Source organism: Onychostoma macrolepis, chromosome 15 (assembly GCF_012432095.1).
Source record: "Onychostoma macrolepis isolate SWU-2019 chromosome 15, ASM1243209v1, whole genome shotgun sequence".
Classification (NCBI taxonomy): Eukaryota; Metazoa; Chordata; class Actinopteri; order Cypriniformes; family Cyprinidae; genus Onychostoma; species Onychostoma macrolepis.
The window spans coordinates 31,222,305-31,243,329 of NC_081169.1; the positions used below are offsets into that span (position 1 = coordinate 31,222,305).

The window sequence follows — 21,025 nt, forward strand, 5'->3', positions numbered from 1 at the left end:
CCTGTATGTCACACTTTTTGATGCCATTGGTATAAGACAATCAGTATTGACTAATTGTCTAATTAGGCTAAGTATCTGACGTGCTCCTCCCGAACTTTAATAAAACAATATTAAATTGTGAATGCTGTGCTAGATAGACGCCAACAGCCTCATCTTGTTGTTCCTCTGGAGGGATCTGGAAAGAGAAGCAGGTGTAGTAGAAGACAAGACAGTGCTGTGTTCTCGTGGAGCCTGTGGTGACCTGCAGTATTCCTCTCTCAGACGGCATATGCTGGGAGAAGCAAGCAAAAGTTGAGATTGCATTCACTGCTGACCATGCTTTTCCACTTGGCCTCCATCACATCTGCATCTCCTGCAGTCCAGTAGAGGTGGTTCATAACAGCTGGCCTCCACTGCTTCATATCTTCACACTCCCATCTTCTAAAGCCTTATAATGACAAAAAATTACCAATTAGCTTTGCAAACAATGTCACTAAGCTGTCACTAGACTTGATGGTTATAATATTAGCAATTAATATTATTGTTGTTTGAAGCAGATGCATTAGTGAAGTCCAGTCTCTTCACCTGCACAAATAACGCACCCAGGCCCGGAAGATACTGTCCTATTTCTTGTTAGGAAACCTGTGGACTTGATGTTGACAGGCTGGAGTTTGTGCAACCTCCACAAACACAATAATTTACCATGACGATGATAAATTGAAATAAAAATAACTACCGAAAACACACTGACTCACGCGCGCTCCACTGAATACCAACAGAGCGCAGCACACGACTCCCTCTCGTGACGTAATATGACGCGATGTTGAAAAAAAAGCACTTTTTGAGAACTGTCAAGGAAAGCGTCACTTTTTCTTCTAAATTAGTGTAAAACCTTGTAAAAAAAAGTGCGCACAGTCAGCAGGTTCGCGGCTTAGAGCAAGTCAAAAGTATAAACAAGGCTTCAACTGCACAAAACACTTGCACTACAAGAGAAAGTCGCTTGCTGTGTCCTGCGTGAAAGGGCCTTTAAAGGGGTGGTTGATTAGCTTTTTTTGAAGGCTTGATTGTGTTTATGGGGTGCACTGCAACGTGTTCATGCTACATTTACAAAAAAAACAAAAAAAACGTTGCATTATTTTTCACGTATTTTAACTTTATTTTACACCACTTTTTCCATTCTCATAAAAATGGTCTGTTGACTTCCTAGTTCTATGAAGCTCCTCTGTCATGAATCTGGTTAATGGACTTCCATCCGCTAGCCACCAGAGATCGCTATTCTATTACATTAACTTTCACACCACACAGACTGTTACATATCACTCTGGACTGCATTTCCCATCATCCATTGCACCAAGTACACTCTAGGGGTTGCACCAACTAATCGACTAGTCGACTTTACTGCTCTGCCATGACGCTTTAAGCTTGACGTCGACTAGTCGCTGGTCCTGTAGAGGGTGCAACAGGATAAGAAATCTCTGAAGGACTTCCACATTTACGCTCCGTTTCCAAACAGTTAAAATGACAAATAAATGCATACTCTGAAAGCGCTCCACAAGACATGTGTGATTATATTACTGGATGCTCGAAATTGAACGGGAGAATGCACGTTTTAAACAGCTTATAGTACAGGTCAGTTAATCGCCATTCTAATATAATGCGCTGCTGCTCTGTAAAGCACACACATAGGCTTCAGACAGTAGCGCGTACATCACGCGCAGATCGCACGTGCACAGAATCGTTCAGCTCGGAAATGTATTGTCAACACTGTTCTGCGATTTCTCAATAAAATAGCTTAGAAACTGAAAAGTGCAAGCATATATTTCTTATTAACTAAATCCCACAGCTTCATTACTAGTAGAGAGTCGCTGCCAGGTAGAATTAATTCACACACGCAATCGCTCTCACTAATGCATTCATGTGAATGTAATCTTTACTGTGCAACTTTATCTGTATGTGATTTAGAACGAGCAGAAATCTGTGAGAAATATAACGAATATAAAGACAAAAGAACTGATAAAAATGAGCTGTTATAGGAGTAATAGCCATGTGGGCGGCACTGTGTCATATGCCATAGCTGTGCACAAGGTGTTTGTCACAGATCCAGACTTATTTGTTCATTAATGACGTCATCAGCGACTATTCGACTTCGAAAAGACTTTCTTCACATAAAAGTCGACTTTAAAAAATCAGAAGTCGTTCCCCTAGTACACACAGCTGTCTCAATCACTCGCTCACCTGAAAGCTATTACACTCACTATATAAAACACACTCTGATCCTGCTCAAGGCGCCGAGTATTGTTCTGCATTTTTCACTCTCCTATTTTTTGCTGTTTTACCGAGCCATTCCGTGTTTCTGTTTAGTCTCTAGTATTGTTCTGCATATATCACTCACCTAGTGATAGCTGCTTTACGGAGCCTAGTTTCTTGTTCTAGTTCAGTCTAATCATTTCGCGTTTTCTTGTTTCCTTTTTCCTGCCTATGTATCTTGGATTAACCCTTGTCTCGCCGTTTGGACTCTGTTTGTACCTCGTCTGGACTGTAGAACTCGTGTTTCTGGATTACCCCTGTTGTCAAGCCCTCTGGATTTTGTACGCCGATCCATGATCTATGCCAGCCTTAGGAATACTCTTTGTCTTGCCTCATACATATCTGTCTGCTGATGCTCGACCCTGCCTGTTTATGACTGTGAATAAAGCTTTGTGTATGGATCCGCAGGTCTCACGTCGCGTTCGCCCTGTTACACCTTCCCTTAGTAATACTCAATGGCCTCAGATTCGTTATCTGGCTCAGTGTGTTGGTCCAAAAGTATTTTATTTATTTTGAAAATATAAAAATATTCATGTTAAATGTTTAAATACTAATTACATTTTATTTTTTCCAAAGGCTTTAAAATACAAAATAGTATTTTGTATTTCAGATACATATTTTAAATATATGTATCTGAAATACTGCCCATCCCTGCTAACAATATCCTAAAACGTGCTAGAAAAATACAATGTGTTAAAACATCCTAGCAACATGCCAAAATATGCTCTTTATAAAGTTAAGCTTGATCTTCTGAACACATTTCTGTTCTGTTTCTATGTTCCACTGTAACATTTGAAGTGTCAGGGACGGAAGGAAGAACTGTCGTTCTAAAGACTGATACTAAACTACAGAACGGTGATGAGATAAAGTGGTGGTTTGAAGATGGGAACAAACCCATAATCCAAATCAATGAATGGACCATTAAAGACACTGATATAGCATGTGATACTACTGACGAGAGATTCAGAAGCAAACTCCAGATGGGTCATAAGAATGGAGATCTCATTATCAGTTATATCAGGACCATTCACTCTGGAGTCTACAAAGTACAGATCAGCGGCAAAACCAGAAGAACCAAATACAAGCGATTCATTGTTACTGTCAATGGTGAGTAGATCAATAATCATGCACTGTGTGAACAGTTTAGATGATCTGAACTGAACACAAATTCCCAAAGTGCAATGTAATTATAGTTACTGTTTGATATCAATGTGTTTCATTGTTAAAATAAAAATGTAAGATATGAAGTCGTAACATTACCAGAATAAATTAATTCTGGTGTAAGTAAAAAAACAACAAACACTTGACTGTTATATCATCACCAAATGTGAACTATTCTGTCACCTCTCTCTGAACTGAGGCATTAATATATGTTTTAAACCGTAACATTATGAATTTCAGTGAAGCTGCTTCAAAACAGTGTGTATTGTGAAAAGTGCTTATATACTACTAAATATAAATACAAATATACTAAAGTTATGAAACTAAAAGTCTGTTCACACCATGCACAATAACAATAAAGATATTTATAAAAATCTTTCTAAATTCTAAAGAATAGTGTCCACACCACAACTATAATGATAACGACACAGAACAATATAATTGGAATAACTTTTGAAATTATTTTTTCAGCTGATGAGCGATAAAAATATTAACAGCAAATAACAATCTATCCTGCTTTGAAGAGCTCGAGCACATAAAGCTCGAAATGACAAAACTGCAGCTTATAACAAACAGAACAATATTGTGTGTTTGTGTGGATGCTATGGTTTTTTTTAGTTATTGTTCTTGGTGTGAATGGGCCTAAAAGGAGTAATATTGCAGAAATGAAGTTGAAATGTTTTGAGAGAAATCACAATATTACAAGAAAAGTTGTGATGATGAATCATATAGTCATAGGTAATTCAGATTTCAGATGAGCTGAAACTACGAACAAAAATTAGGTTAAAAAATGCCATCAGAATGAATTTGTTGAAACTGAAAATTAAATTAATTCACGCTTTGTTTTCTGTATTTGTGTTTCTGTGTGTTTGACATGAAGTGGAGAAAGTGCCAGTGAAGGTTGAAGAATCTGTCACTCTAAAGACCGATATTGAAATACAGGAAGGAGATCTGATACTGTGGACCTTTGGAGTTAAAAACCGTCTCGTTGTTAAAGCTGAATCAGGAACACCTAGTATTAGTGAGAGCTTCAGAGGCAGACTGCAGCTGAATGATCTGCACCGCAATGGATCTCTGACCATCACAAACATCACCAATGAAGACTTTGGACATTTCCAACTACAGGTCCTCAACAGCGAACGGAACAGATTCAGGAGATTCAATGTGATCGAAGGTGAGTAGAACAACATTTATTCTAATTAATGCACATTTAAACAACAGTTCTGGTCTTCAAATCTGATTGGTTGGCGTTCCAAGAAAGTGTTCCACTTGTATGTGCTTGTTCATCCCAGATTATATGAGCAATGCGATCATAGTTCTGTAAGGGTGTGTCTTTGTGCTGGTACCTTGGCTAGTTTAGGTCTGTCATGGATAAATAAATAGGACACAATGGGGCCGTTCACGTCACGTCTTTTGTGCACTCGTGTTCGTTATTTTAAATGTAAATGTGTGCCAAGCATGATGGCGTCTAGATGAAAACAACAACTTTTTAGATTGCCGCAAGCACACCACAGGTCATGTGACAAGAACCATCCAATCAGCTTCACCCTTCCGTAACAACATTGAAAGCTCAGTCAAGATGGAGGAACAGCTGATCAGTGCTGGAATAATCAGAGCTGTACGATTTGTCAAGTGCCTAGTATTTCAACACCAACTGAAGAAACAAACAATGAATGGAGATGCATAAATGTTGATGACATGGGGTTAAAGAAGTATGTGATTATGTATTGGCTAACTGTAGTTTACTTCGGTAAATACTGCATATTTTCATTATTCAAACAGTGATTAGCTTACAGCTAGCCAGAAATACTTTCTCTGCAACTGACTAATATTACACCTGTAGACAGATTTAGAGTCTAGCTACTTATCTTAGCTACTACCGCCGATATTGATGGAGAGTGAAGCTCAAGGTTGCTTAGCAATGGCAGACACTGTGGGGAGCGCAAGCTCATGAGCACTTTGGAAAGAATGAGAAAGTCCAGTGTTTTCCATGCGTTTTTACATGCCACATGTGAACGGTCCCTAAAACAACCAGTAGGTGGTGGCGAGTCCTTTTCTTAAGTGATTCATCAATAATTTACTCAAACGATTTGTTCAAAATGGCTTATTCGTTTAGAAAGGAAGCAAGTAACAGTCTTTATGAATGGATCATTGAATCATTGACTCACTCGATTCATTCAAAAACACATTCATTTATGAATGAAACATTACAGTGTTGCTCTGAGATGCACAAATGTCTGCCTCCGGCTTTGTTTGGAATTATTTTCATTGGCAAAACAGAAAAAAAAATTGTGGACAATATTGTGTCTAAATGTAACTTAACTTCTTATCTGAACTGTTGTATAAAACTGATATTACAGCACTGTATTGTATCACATAAATATAAAAAACAGTTATTTTGGTAACACTTTACAATACGGTGACACTAATATGCATTAAATAACGCTTAACTAATGCACAGATAATCATGAGTTATACAAGAACTAAACCATTTATTAATAATTACTACATCAGCAACAAATTAACATTCTATATGATACATGAAGTAATCAATACATTTTATTACTGAAATGTGTCATAATGTATTAATTCCATAATAACATGTTATATTATATAATAGTGTAAATTCATATGTTAATTAACACAATGGGTTGAAGCATGCATTTCAACTTCCAGTTGTCTGCTTTAATTAATCATTAGCTAATGATTTGCATGGGTATCATTATGATATGACTTTACTTGTTGAGGCACATAACTAACTAATTCAAAATCTATAACCTCAATAATATATTACTTAACACTTAGTTAATAGTTCTGTGCCTCAACAAGTAAAGTCATAACATAAAGATACCCATGCAAATCATTAGCTATTGATTAATAAAAGCATACAACTGGAAGTTTAAAGGCATGCCTTTGACCCAATGTGGTAATTAACATATGAATTTAGTTAATATAATATGCTATTAGGGAATTAATACACTATGACTAATAATTTATTGATTACTTAATCTATGAATCATATAGAATGTTCATTAGTTGCTGATGCAGTAATCATTAATAAATGGTTTACTTCATCATGTGTTATACATTAACTCATGATTATCTGTGCATTAGTTAAGCATTATTTAAACGGGACCTATTATGCTCCTTTTTACAAGATGTAAAATAAGTCTCTGATATCTCCAGAGTGTGTATGTGAAGATTTAGCTCAAAATACCCGACAGATAATCTTTTATAGCTTGTTAAAATTGCCACTTTTAGCGTATAAACGCGCTGTATTTGAGTATGTTGCTTTAATGCAAATGAGCTGGTACTCCCGAAGAAGAGGGCGGAGCTTCAAGAGCTCAAGCTCCCCAATAGCAGTGCTAGCCTTTGCAAATAAACATTCCCCTATTAGTACAAGCCTGTTATCTTTACAGAAAACATACTCTGTTTAAAAGTCAGTCATCTGATTGTACTGTGCATAATAAATTTGTGTTTATGAATTGCACAGACAGGGAGCACAGCGCAATAAAAATAACAACATAGCTGGTCTCATGGTGCATGGCATGCTATCACAAACTTTATAAGTCCCTCTCATGATTATGAGCTCAACAAACTCAAGCGACTCACATTGCTTTCATAAGCAACTTTTAACTACCACATTCCTATTCCCGATCATTCATGGGCAGCACCGGTGAAAACAGACAGAGACGATGGTAGCTTTAGCATCATTAACCAAAACAGAGTGCCAAGAAGCTCTTTCAGATGGCAATTTAGAAAACAAACGCGTGGTACTTACTTTGTCTGGAGCTGACGTTCGCGCACGAAGTGTTGGTATTGATCCGGACACCTATTGGGGACTTTACTGATTTCTTCCGGGACATTTCCTTAGACAATGAAACTTAACCACAGTGTCCTCAGCGGCTCAGATGGAGGGAGTCTATGGAGACTCCTATGCTCGTTAGTGCATCCCAAAACACAACACTTGAAATGCGTCTTTGGCGCTGACATTGTAAATCTCCAGAAGCTACAGCAAGTAATCAGTGATGGAGGAGGCGGACCGCTGCTTCTCTCTCAGGGCTGTGTCTGTGCTGATAGGGCAGCGTCACTGATGGGCGGGGCTTCTTCCCCTCAGTGACGTGAACAGAGGGAGAATCTGAAACTGCTCGTTCTGAGAGACTGTTTATGATTTTTTTAGATTATAAAAAATGAGTGGATTTTTATCATTATAGGCTGGTTGTTTTCACACACTGCGACCACACAACTGTGTTCAAACACCTTATAAAAGTGATTTTTGCATAATAGGTCCCTTTAATCAACCCTCTACGGACACCTTGGCAATTGACCATATGCACAGAGCGCTTTTTAGAACTTCCGGATAAAGATAAACCAGCTCGTAATCTTCTGGTGAAGCTCATTTTATATGTGCTATATATAGAAACCTCTCCTGCCTCATTCTTATCAGAATCTGAGAAAAAAATTATTGCAACACCGTAAATAATGACAGCGGCATTAACATACAGTTTCATGTTATTAAAGAACATATAATTTGATATGCAGAGTCTTGTAATCCCAGGAAAGTACCCAGATGCGTAACTGTACATTTAAATGCTGACAAATAAACACTATCGTAACTGTTTAGGCAGTTAGGCTAATCTCTTAAACGACGTCTTAATGGTATTCTTGATAATCAATATCTTACCTTCATAGCCATGAACACATTTTTAAAATCTTGACTGAGCTGGCTTATCTAAAACCAGGAAGTAATCGTGCATATGCAACTGTACTGTGCCGAAAGGGGAACTTCCTTTGCTCGGTTTCTCTACATAATACATTAACAATGTGGAGAACATTTTTATTTGTCTAAGAGGACCAAATATCCACATATACTGTTTCAGGAATGACAAAAGCGAATGTTAAATTTACGCGTGAATCCGTTAAATCATGTCCGTTAAATCAGAGCTGTGCATTAACTGATTCAGACTAAATTCAGACTAACAAAACTACAGCAGCAAGTCTGTGTTGGATAAAACTTAAAAAATGTAGTTATTAAATTAAATCTAATCATTTCAAAATATTGAATGCATTATTGAACATTATACCAACTTATTTATTTTGTATTTAGGTATTTAAATAATTCAGCATTATAGGCTGTCCTCTGGCCTTATTTATTTATTTCTTTAAATGACAAGTGACTTTGTGACTTCCTGCACTTGCTATACTTTATACTTCAGTGCCATAAAGTACAAAATTTGTTGTAATATTTATTTTATAATAAATCAGAAGACGTGAAAAAACTAGGCAGTTGAAACGGCAGCTGCAGCCAATGAGTGATCCTATACAGCCATCTCCCGGTTATAACGGTAACTTCATTTTCTTCTTAAAAAGTCTTTATTTTTCGCAGAGACACGTTATTGGCATATTTCTTCATGTCGTCTTCATGAATGAAAAGTGAACCTTTAATAATGGGAATTTTACTGCACAGAGTTGAGAAATAATAAAGGCTTTAAAATTTTATAAGATTTTAAAAGATATTGATTATCAAGAATACCATTAAGACGTTGTTTAAGAGATCAGCCTAACTGCGTAAACAGTTACGATAGTGTTTATTTGTCAGCATTTAAATGTACAGTTACGCATCTGGGTACTTTCCTGGGATTACAAGACTCTGCATATAAAATTATATGTTCCTTAATAACACGAAACTGTATGTTAATGCCGCTGTCATTATTTACGGTGTTGCAATTATTTTTTTTTTATCAGATTCTGATAAGAATGAGGCAGGAGAGGTTTCTGTGAGAGTCTCTACCTATATATAGCACATATAAAATGAGCTTCACCGGAAGATTACCAGCTGGCTTATCTTTATCCGGAAGTTCTAAAAAGCGCTCTGTGCATATGGTCAATTGAATTGCCATTGGCTAGTAAATTTTTTGGTTTACTCACCAGACTGATATACCATGCATGTGCGTGTGTGTGTGTGTGTGTGTGTGTGTGTGTGTGTGTTATGTATATGTATGTATATATATATATATATATATATATTTTTTTTTTAAATATCTGAATGTACTACATTCTTAACATCAGTCAGTCAAGCATTATATATGATAATCAAGTATTATTTAATGATAGAACTTTAGTAATTCGAATTAAAACCATGTATGAATGTATATTAGTCATTTTAACTGAACTTGGACTGGTGGTGCTGCTTTTTTGGTCATTCAGTGTTTCTGTAAAAAATGGGGGATTGAATTCATTATTCATGAATATTGAACAAGTTGTGTGCGTTCACTCGAACTGATGTAACAGACAAGCCAGTTACTAAGTCTCTTATCTGTAGGTGTCTTCCCCACCGCTAGGGGTGCTATGGCGCCTAAATGAGCTCCTTAAGTAGAGGTGGGTCAGTAGAGGAAGTTAGCAGAACAGCAGCAGTAGAAAGCATGGCTTGACTGCATGTGTGCTATGTCCTTGTTGGGAAATGTTCCATTTCAAGCTCAGCTTAAAAAGGACCCTTTATTGGTGACTTTAACCACATGTTATGAGCTAAAAATGGATGTAATGCCCAGATGGATGTAAGCTTGTAACTTCTGTCTTACTTATGGCAGTACCTGATTTGGAAAGCTCTGGAGCTTGGGAACTGTTATCGTTTGGAGTGAAGTCATCACAAATAGTTGGAGTATTCATCGTCTGAGGGACAGCTTCAACTTTGGGCATGATTTGATAAACTATATCTTATCAAATAAGACTCTCCCACACATCCATTTGCACATTAATGAACTGTGCAACCTAATATCCATTTCCTGTTATGCACTTATACATGACATTATTTGTATAATGTGATTGATTGTTTTTTTTTTGTTTTTTTTCATGGCTATATAAAAAGAATAATGTGCATATATTTGGTGAGCATCTTTCCTTCTTAAACTACTGTTAGGCAAACTGAATTCTGAACTTTATTAAGTTCTACATTTCTTAAGATTAAGCGTGAGACCAGCCTTGTGCAAACTCAGGAACACTTGCTTGAGATGGTGCAGATGAGACTGGATATCGGGAGAGTATACAATGATGTCATCAATATAGACCATGCAACACTTGTTCTTATGTTCTCTTAAGACCTGTTCCATCAGCCGTTGGAATGATGCTGCTGCGTTTTTAAGGCCAAAAGGAAGACATAAGAATTCATATAGCCCTGAAGCAGTAACGAAAGCGGTCTTTTGTACACTTGCAGGGTCCATTTCAACTTGCCAGTATCCGCTCTTTAAGTCCAACGTGCTAAACACCTTGGCTCCTTGGAGAGAATCCAGAATGTCTGTGATTTGAGGCATCGGGTATGCATCGAGGTGAGTCTTTGCATTTAAACCACGGTAATCAATACATAACCTAGATCCTCCATCTTTTTTATCTACGACTACCACAGGTGAGGCCCACGGAGACGTAGAAGGTTTGATGATCTTTAATTGAAGCAACTCCTTAATTTGCTCTTCAATAAAATCACTCTTAACTTTAGAAACTCTGTATGGTCTCTTTCTTAAAGGCAGTTCATCAGTAGTTTTAATCTCGTGTTTGATCAAACTTGTACGTCCTAGATTTGTAGTACATACTGAAGGCCAATCATCCAAGAGAACTTTCAACTGACTCTTTACCTTGTCTGCAGCATGTGAATCTTCCACGACTTGGTCGATCAGTTTTGACCTCTCCTTATCGTGAACCATCTTGACTTCTCCTTGTGCAGCATAAAAACATACAGTAGGGTGCTCGTGCATTCTATTAAAACACATGGGATGACTAGAGCTAGCATCAGGTAGGGATATACGTGAAACGTTAAAATCGATGGTGACTTTGGCTTCTCTAAGGAAATCCAATCCTAAGATGATAGGGACTGCCAAATCCTCGTCATCCATCACATGGAATGTGATCTCATGTTTGGTTCCGTACATCTCACATTCCCAGAGTACCTTCCCCTGAGTTTTTTTACTATGGCCATTGGCAAGCATGAACGTCTGAGCGCTTCTGGTCAAATGCTCATCCTTCCTCTTTAGTCTCTGCCATACTTTCTGCTGCATCAAAGAAAAAGTACTTCCCGTATCAATCACAGCATTGAAGAATGAGTGATTTAAAACAACGGGCGCTTGGAGTACACCATTACACTGAGAGTTAGAAGTGGGATCAATAAGCATCAGGCGATTAGGTTGACTTTTTCCACCAGAAGAATTCTTCTTCTGTTCCTCACCTTTCTCTTGACTCCATCTTCTCTTACTCTCAGCCCAGTCTTTCTCGATTTGCGTGCCGAGACGAACCAGCTCATCAACAGTTTTCACCGTTCCCCTCAACAGTGAGGCCAACCGCGGATTGCAGTTTCTCAACGTTGCCTGCACTAATTCGGCGTCAGACAACAAAGGGTTAATCTTTAGTGACATCGCTCTATAGTTAAAAGCAAAGTCTCTCACACATTCGTTGACCCTCTGTCGGTAACTTGCCAACTTCTGTGCAGCAACTTCCTTGTGATCTTCATTCAAAAACGAGAATAGGAATTTCTCTTTGAATGAATCCCAGTCTCTAATACTCGGTTTCTCTGCTCTCCACCAGCTCTTAGCGGTTCCCTTAAGACTCACGGATAACGCCGCCAACTACTCTTCGTGGAGCAGAGGTCTCAATTCAATATACTCTTCAAAACGATCTATGAATTCAATGGGATCTTCTGAATTCAAATTACTAAAGGTAGGTAAATCCATTTTAACAGAAGGTAGGTGAGATGCTGAAGAAAAGTATGTTACTTGCCTCGTAGCGTCTTGTGGAAATGAAGGAATCTTAGAGGGTGTCTGAGATGTCTTGTGAGAAGTTGTGGTGCTGGAATGGACAGGAGTTGACATGATCGGTTTGACAGCTTTGAACTGGTGCTCCAGCTGTTTATCACGCCGTTTCAAACAATCCACAATGCTCTTACTTAGTTCGTCGACTCTAGCATAACATTGTTGCTGAACACGATCTAACTCTCTTTGAAGACGATAATTCATTCTGTCTTCATAGGCTCTTAATTTTGTGCTCAATGTCTCTGTGGCAACAAAGTCGCTGATTCTGTGCTCAAGATCAACAAGGTGCTCTTCAATACTACACATTCGTTGGGCACTTTCATCACTGCCGAATCGCAGCTCATCTTCTTGAAAGTCAAGAGGTGGAGGAGGTAAGGGTAAGTCGTCAGGTTGGTCAGTTTGCTCAACTCTCTGATCTAGGGACACGTCTTTATCTTCCCTTTCTTCCTCTGAATCCAAGTACAACTCACTAAAAGTATCTATCAGATTAGTTAGAGGGTCTCTACGATGAATGAAAGCTTCATCTGAATAATCGTCAATGGGCTTTCTCTCTTCCATAGCAGATGATTGTCTAAGATGTTTGTTTGTGAAGGGTTTTCAGTACCGTCAAAATTTATTTTTAAATACAAGGGATCCCACAAAAGTTCAAGCGGGTCCCTGTTCGGGCGCCATTCTGCAACACCTCCTTTTTATTTTAAGATGTTACTCTGAGGGGGTTCAACAGAAATTTGATCGGTACTGAATAAAATCACTTCTCCAAACAAATAACTTTATAACTCTAATTTATTCTTCCCACACAAAAAAATAGGTATTTACCCACACACACAGGTGCAAAAATCAACAAATACCATGCATTGGTTTATGTGCACTTTGTCCAATAACTGTGTCAATGAGGTGAAACTTATCGTTCAGGTACAGATGATGTACGCGAAGTTACGAGAGATGAGTCGATGATTAGAGTCACGAAGATATTTTGAGTGCGATGCAATGTTATGAATCCTACTGTCCTCTGTATCGTTGGCCTTCAAAGCGTCGCTGTTCTGTGCGTCGCGTTAGATGACCACATGCGGTAGTTCTCATACTGCGTGGGCCTTCAAAAGACACTACCTTTCGTGTGCAGCGGTGATTAGATGCAGCCGTTCAATGACACATGCAGAAAGAAATGGTGCGATGCATAGATAGGTGCAGGCATAGGTATGTAAAAAGTCCTTTAGTTGAGCACAAACTCCACGAGTTCTCAACCAAAGGACTTTAGTAGAGCAAGCAGGTACCACACGTTCAACCAAAAGGTTTCCCGTTACCAAACGAACTGCCTTACTCTACCTACATCTGGGCTTATATATCCGGTTACCTCCAGGCACTAGCGCCCTCAAGCTGCTCCTAGTGGTACTACATACAACCAGATATCTCTTAAGCAAAATTAGTGAAATTAATAGTGAAAAAGAAAACATGTAACGGTTAGACTGTTACAACTGATTCGCTGAAATCAAAACAGGGATGATGATAGGTGAGCGCCAGCCAATGAGATTGTCATTTGCACATTAGTTCCGCCCTCTATCGGAGAACCCGGCAGTTCTTAAAAGCTGAAGAATTCCAAAGGAACTCTATTATTTTGACAGGAAAATACAGCAAAGTATATCGTTTACATGTAGCGCGTCAATTCTGCATGGCATGCAAGACTCTCTCTCTCTCTCTGCGTGTGTGAGAGACAAAGACTAGGTTCACACTGAAGGCTAAAGTTCAATTCAAGTTTATTTGTATAGCGCTTTTTACGATACAATCGTTGCAAAGCAGCTTTACAGGAAATTAAGTTATATATATATATATATATATATATATATATATATACACACACATACACATGCATGCATACACATATGCACACATGCACACATATATACACATACATATGTGAAGAAGAAACCCAATATATTTAAGTTATGACAGACTTAACTTGGTAATTGTGTATGTTGTCTGAGGGTTGGCATCCTCCGTGGTCCTCTGAGGTGTTGCCATCATCTCTTCTCAGGTGTTTGGTCATCCCGGATCTTTTTAAGGGTTGGATCCAGAGTGACGCTTCAGTAATTCCTAGTTACCACGGGATGTTAATCCCGTGGCAGAATCAGAGAAACAAATAGAGACGTAATTAGCGTAGCTGCTGTTCTATTCAAGCAAAAATGATTTGTTCAACCCAATCTAAAGAATTATAATGTACATTTGATTAGATATAAATGCAGTACAAGATTATTATGTGAATGCTTGGCTAAAGAGATGTGTCTTTAATCTAGATTTAAACAGAGAGAGTGTCTGAACCCCGAACGTTATCAGGAAGGCTATTCCAGAGTTTGGGTGCCAAATGTGAAAGCTCTACCTCCTTCAGTGGACTTTGCTATCCTAGGTACTACCAAAAGTCCAGAGTTTTGCGACCTTAGGGAGCGGGTTGGATTGTAGCGTGGTAGAAGACTAGTTAGGTACGCAGGAGATAAACCATTTAGTGCCTTATAGGCAAGTAATAGTATTTTGTAATTGATCCGGAAATTAATAGGTAGCCAGTGCAGAGACTGTAAAATTGGGGTAATATGATCATATTTCCTTGACCTGGTAAGGACTCTAGCCGCTGCATTTTGGTCTATCTGTAGCTTGTTTATTGAAGATGCAGGACAACCACCTAACAGTGCATTACAATAGTCCAGTCTAGAGGTCATGAATGCATGAACTAGCTTTTCTGCATCTGAAACAGGTAGCATGTTTCGAAGCTTGGCAATGTTTCTAAGATGGAAGAATGCTGTTTTTGTAACATGGGAAATATGATTTTCAAAGGAAAAGTTGCTGTCTAATATAACACCCAGATTTTTGACTGTAGAGGAAGTAACAGTACATTCGTCTAGTTGCAAATTGTAATCCAAGAGATTCTGAGTACTGTTTTTTGGTCCAATAAGTAATATCTCGGTCTTATCCGAATTTAATAGAAGGAAATTATTGGTCATCCAATCTTTTACATTTTTAACACAATCTATTAGCTTAGATAGTTCAGAAGTTTCATCTGGTCTTGTTGAGATATATAGTTGAGTATCATCAGCATAACAATGAAAACTAATCCCGTATTTTCTAATAATATCACCAAGGGGCAACATGTATATTGAAAATAGCAGAGGACCTAGGACAGATTTTTATCTGATATCTGATTTTTATGTCATTAAAATGCGACAGACGTCACAATTCTGCGCTGGAGGAAATCATGCTCTCCTTCTTAATATTCTTCTTCTTATCACTTCATTATTTAGGCTCGGATTGCCCATTAACTTAAAAACTGCTAAACACACGCTAACACAAGCAGCATCCATTTTTATTTCCGCAAACACAGTGCGCTGCGTCTGACGTCACGTCTTCTTCTGCGCATGCGGGTCACTTCAGGGCCGTATACGGTTCACACATGAGACTGATGGCAGTCGCATTTAAATGACAATGTGAACAACAGCGCAAAAAAATCGGATTTCAGCAAAAAATCAGATCTGAGCATTAAGACTTGCAGTGTGAACTAAGCCTAAGTGATGGCAAGGTGTGCGCCTTCACACTAGAGTTCACGGTACGCCAAATACAGGTGCGCTGCGCATCCATTCAGATGAACTGAAGAATATCACAGATCGCTTGACAGAGAATGAATTTCTGAAGCACTTTGTGCTAAACTTATACTTAGCGTCCAACTCACACACTGGCGAGTAAAATCTGATAATTTTTATTAGCCAGTGGCTAATATTAGACATCATTTAGTCGCCCAGAGTGAAGATTTAGTCGCATATGCGAGTGATTTACTCGCAATGTAGAGGGTTGCCTTTAATGCATATTTGTACACCCGTATTGTAAAGTATTACCATTATTTTTTCAGCTGACGAGTGAATCTATACTGCTTTGAAGAACTTGAGCACTTAAAGCTCGAAATGACAAAACTGCAGCTTGTGTTTAGAACATCATTGTGCGTTTTTGTGGATGCTAATATAGTTATCTTTATAGTTATTGTTCTTGGTGTGAAATGGCCTTAGAGGAGTAATATTGCAGAAATGTTTTGAGAAATCACAATATTACTAGAAAAGTTGTGATGATGAATCATAGGTAATTCATATTTCAGATGAGCTGAAACTACGAACGTAAACTAGGTTAAAAAATGCCATCAGAATGATTTTGTTGTAAATGCAAATTAAATTAATTCACACTTTGTTTTCTGTATTTGTGTTTCTGTGTGTTTGACATGAAGTGAAGAAAGTGTTTGTGAAGGTTGGAGAATCTGTCACTCTAGAGACCGATATTAAAATACAGGAAGGAGATCTGATACTGTGGACCTTTGGAGATAAAAACATTGTTAAAGCTGAATCAGGAACAACTATTATTGATGAGAGCTTCAGAGACAGACTGCAGCTGAATGATCTGCACTGCAATGGATCTCTGACCATCACGAACATCACCAATGCAGACTTTGGACATTTTAAACTACAGGTCCTCAACAGCGAACGGAACAGATTCAGGAGATTCGATGTGATCAAAGGTGAGTAGAACAACATTTATTCTAATTAATACACATTTAAACAACAGTTCTGGTCTTCAAATCTGATTGGTTGGTGTTCCAAGAAAGTGTTCCACTTGTATGTGCTTGTTCATCATTATATGAGCAATGCGATCATAGTTCTGTAAGGGTCTGCGCTATTGACCAACAATTTTATTTTATTTTTTTATTAAAATGATATCGATTTTTTGCTGAGTGTTTTTGTGCTTGTAACTTGGCTAGTTTAGGTCTGTCATGGATAAATAAATATGACACTATGGGGCTGTTCACGTCATGTTAAATTAAAATAAATTTGTTATTTTAAATGTAAATGTGTGCCAAGCATGATGCCATCAAGATCTTGCTACTGTGGAGGAGACGAAGGAGATTCAGAACTCATCACAGTCTTTTATTAAATCCAAATAAAGACACACACGAAGCATTGAGGTTTGACGTATAATACTGGACACCAGACGAGGGAAAACACGAGAAGCATCTGGCTGCAGACATGCACTTGCATTTTCAGACTTGAACTCTCAGACACCTGCACTTCCACAAGTGCAAATAATTATTAATTATTATTTTAATTTAATCTCTCAACATTTTACACAAGGAGCCAGGTGGTGAAGACAAGAAAAAAGAAACTAAATCACAAAGTCACTTGCAATCGCCGCTTGCACTCTCCTCTACCGCGACGTCACTTGCAATCCACACGAATCGTGCTGTGGTTAAATGATTAAAACTAATATAGTACTATAACATGTCATCTGTAGAAAAAGACAAGACCCGCAAATCCGTGGCCACAGAACAGCAGAATATGAACGCAATGCGCAAAGTCTCTCATTAAGGACTTAACCTCCCGTAGAAAACCATAAACACTAAATATGGCTTAATGTGTTAAGATAGTGCTATTAAAAGATCAAATTCAATATACAGTTTATTAATTCAATGTACTGCAAGGCAAGCATATGGCCATGAACACAACGAGCAAACTTTTACTTTTCCTCCCATACAGCAAAATGCTTAAAAAAACAATAGAAACAAACAAACAAACAAACAAAACAAATAGAAAAAAACCCCAAAAAAACAATAGATTGCAAGTAACTTTGTGATTTAGTTTCTTTTTTCTTGTCTTCTTGGTGGCAAGTCCCTATCTTAAGTCATTCATCAAATCATTTACTCAAACGATTTGTTCAAAATGGCTTATTCGTTTAGAAAGGAAGCAAGTAACAGTCTTTATGAACGGATCATTGAATCATTGACTCACTCGATTCATTCAAAAACACATTCATTTATGAATGAAACAACACAGTGTTGCTCTGAGATGCACAAATGTCTGCTTTCGGCTTTGTTTGGAATTGTTTTCATAAAACAGACAATATTGAGTCTAAATGTAACTTAACTTCTTATCTGTTGAACTGTTGTCAAGTCACCTTTATTTATATAGCGCTTTTAACAATACAGATTGTGTCAAAGCAACTGTACAGTATCAAATAGGAAAACAGTGTGTCAATAATGTAAAATGACAACATTAAACACTCAATTTTCAGTTAAAGGCATTTCATCTTTGATTCAGTGATGTCATCATCCAGCTCAGTTAAGTTCTAATAGTATCTGTGCAATCAAGTTAACGATATCGCTGGAAATTAAGTGTCCCCAACTGAGCAAACCAGAGGAACCAAAACTCCATCAGTGACAGAATGGAGAAAAAAAATCACATTTGCGATGACGCTCACGGGAAAATGTCACTCTTGCTTGTGTGATATTACAGCACTGTATTGTATGTTATAAATATAAAAATCAAAAACCCATACAGGCATATGTTTTGCTTTCATAACTTGAATAATAGGCTCATTCTAACTGTATTCTGATGGGCTTCATCAAGCAGTGAATGTTTTGGATTCTCAGGAATCCTAAGTCTTTGTTGCCATGTGAGTGACATACTGGATAAAGTCAGCTTGCACAGCGGTAAAACAACAATCAATATCATAGACGATAAATACCGTAAAGTAGACCTGAAGATGCTTTATTTATTGATAGTCTTCATTTATCAATAATCTGTCCCTCCATGTATCTTCTGAAGCCAATGGAAGATGAACAAAGTGATTTTTTTAGGTTTTTAAGAAAAGACTTCTATAGATTAATATTGTAAAAATATTATCTTTGTATCTTGTCATTATATTTTGTTTATTGTTCTGTTGTTTCCAGCATGTATAGGACAATCGAGTGGAGCTGTAACATCATCCATGTGTAGATGTACATGTAGCAGAACTGTTTTTTCTTACTTTTTAATTTCTGTGATCTCTATTTTCTTCCACAGTAAACAAAGTGAAGAAATCAACGGAAGCGAACCCACTGCTGCCTCAAGAGGGTGCGCAGCAGGGGACGAGTTCAGTTTAATAAGACACGCCCATCACTGTCAATCTTTGTGACATCATCAACACTTGAGCTGAACAATATATTTGTCATGAATCCTTCACCACACAGACTGTTTCACCCTTTAACCCCGGACTACATTTCCCATGATCCATTTCACACGACACTGAATGCGAACACACCTGTAGCCAATCACATGGACTATTTATCACACACACTCACCATCATTCGGGCCGAGTATTGTATTCATGTGTCGCTGTTTAGCCGTTCCATTCCAAGTCTTAGTGTGAGTCAGAGTCTTGTTTCGTCTCGTCTTGTCAGAAGAAAATAAAATAAAAAGAAATAAAACTTTTTAAATGCAAGTTTAACAGTTCAACAGCGCATGGGTTTAAGAATTTTCTCTGGAAACATATTCAATATTTTAAACAAAGCTTTGTCAAGTATCATTCAAAATAACTTTTTGGAACTAGTCTACTGTGCCTGTCCAGTTTCTGTGTTTCTGTCGTTTAGTAGAGTATTAGTTGAATTGATTATGTACGTATGCAGGTATTAATTAATTGTGTTGAACAGTACATTGAGAATTATAATTTTGTATTTTGCATAGTTTCATATGTTTTTTTTTTTTTATTTCTTTTCCCTTGTTTTTTTTTCCTTTTTCTCCTTGGTTGATGTTAAGGATTTGGTTCATTAATTTTTAATTTGTTGATGTATTTATCATTATTATTATTATTACATTATCGTGTTAGGTCATGTGACCTTGGATCACCTGGAGGTATAAAGAGTGTTATTAGTGTCATTAGTGTTGTTTAATTTGTCTGATGAAGAGCCTGCGTGCTCGATACATCACACGCTATGTGAAATATTTTTAAATACATTTTTGATAATTTTGGAGCTTTGGTGTTGCCGACTTTGCATTTGATTTTTCTAATTGTTTTGTGGTCGAGTACCCATTTGAGATTGATGTGCGTACTTTTGTTTGCTTTTTGTATTTCTGTCGTCGTCCATACCAATAAAGATTTGTTGTCTGACTTGGAGAAAGAGAAAAAAAGCTATCTTTAGTGGCTGCAAACAGCAGAAGGTGCTAATGCAGTATTATAGTTTGAGATGAGTTAAAATAAAGATGTTACCGTCGTAAGAAAGTGTACATGCACACAGCGCGCATCAAATTTTCAGGGTTTCTTTACTATAATAAAAAAAAAAAAACGTACGTTTTCGTCTTTAGTAAGTAGCAATTTTTGTCGCTGTCAGCCGGGTGGGAGTGGTTTTGGTATTAATATCAGATTTTGATGGAATTTGCAATATGAGGAAGACTTTAAAGATTTTTTTATTCTAATGTCCTGTAAGTGTGTAATTTCATTCGTAAACACTTTTGTTTTCACTTTGAGCATTTCACATTGGATGGTGTTTTCTTATTCCTTAAACTGTCACTGTTCCGCTGGCGGGATGCTTGGCATTCTTTTTTTTTTTTTTTAATTGCCTTTTTACTCTATCAAATATTTTAGTAATCACCCTAAATTAGATCATTCGAAAGCTTAAAAACTCAAAATTCATCCTGTGAGAACCATTTTGAAATCAGACATTGCGTTACCATGGAAACAGTACTTTAAAATCCTCTTAGCCAGCTCCTCCCCCCTAGTGGATGGTGTCAAGTTTCATACTACAAAATTTACTCTGCTATTTTATAATCAGCTGTAGTCTTTATTCATTCTGTCTGTCTCCAATTAATTCAGGTCAAACTTCTTAAATAGAGACTTTGTTTGTGGGTAATTTCAATCTTTAGAAATGTAAGATTCAAAATCAATGAACTGCATGATCAAATAAATGTGTTTGCATGAATAAGGATGGAGAGATTTTCTAAGCAGTGTAAAAAAAA

General features: G+C 37.4%; 1 protein-coding gene across 1 annotated transcript; it reads left to right on the forward strand.

The window, feature by feature from the left end:
* Positions 1 to 182: 182 nt before the first annotated feature.
* LOC131520827 (uncharacterized) lies at positions 183 to 20,330 on the forward strand. Its single transcript, XM_058745331.1, has 4 exons — positions 183 to 3,393; positions 4,328 to 4,621; positions 16,492 to 16,779; positions 19,097 to 20,330. The coding sequence occupies exons 1-4, from the start codon at positions 3,267 to 3,269 to the stop codon at positions 19,174 to 19,176; spliced, it is 789 nt and encodes a 262-aa protein (XP_058601314.1). The 5' UTR covers positions 183 to 3,266; the 3' UTR covers positions 19,177 to 20,330.
* The last annotated feature ends 695 nt before the right edge of the window (positions 20,331 to 21,025 follow it).

Bases quoted from the DNA above. Each gene is read 5' to 3' on its own strand.
- LOC131520827 (XM_058745331.1), top strand. From the start codon at position 3,267: ATGGGTCATAAGAATGGAGATCTCATTATCAGTTATATCAGGACCATT. The intron at 4,622-16,491 runs GTGAGTAGAACA...TTTGACATGAAG, and splicing joins GAGATTCAATGTGATCGAAG to TGAAGAAAGTGTTTGTGAAG. The intron at 16,780-19,096 runs GTGAGTAGAACA...TTTCTTCCACAG, and splicing joins GAGATTCGATGTGATCAAAG to TAAACAAAGTGAAGAAATCA.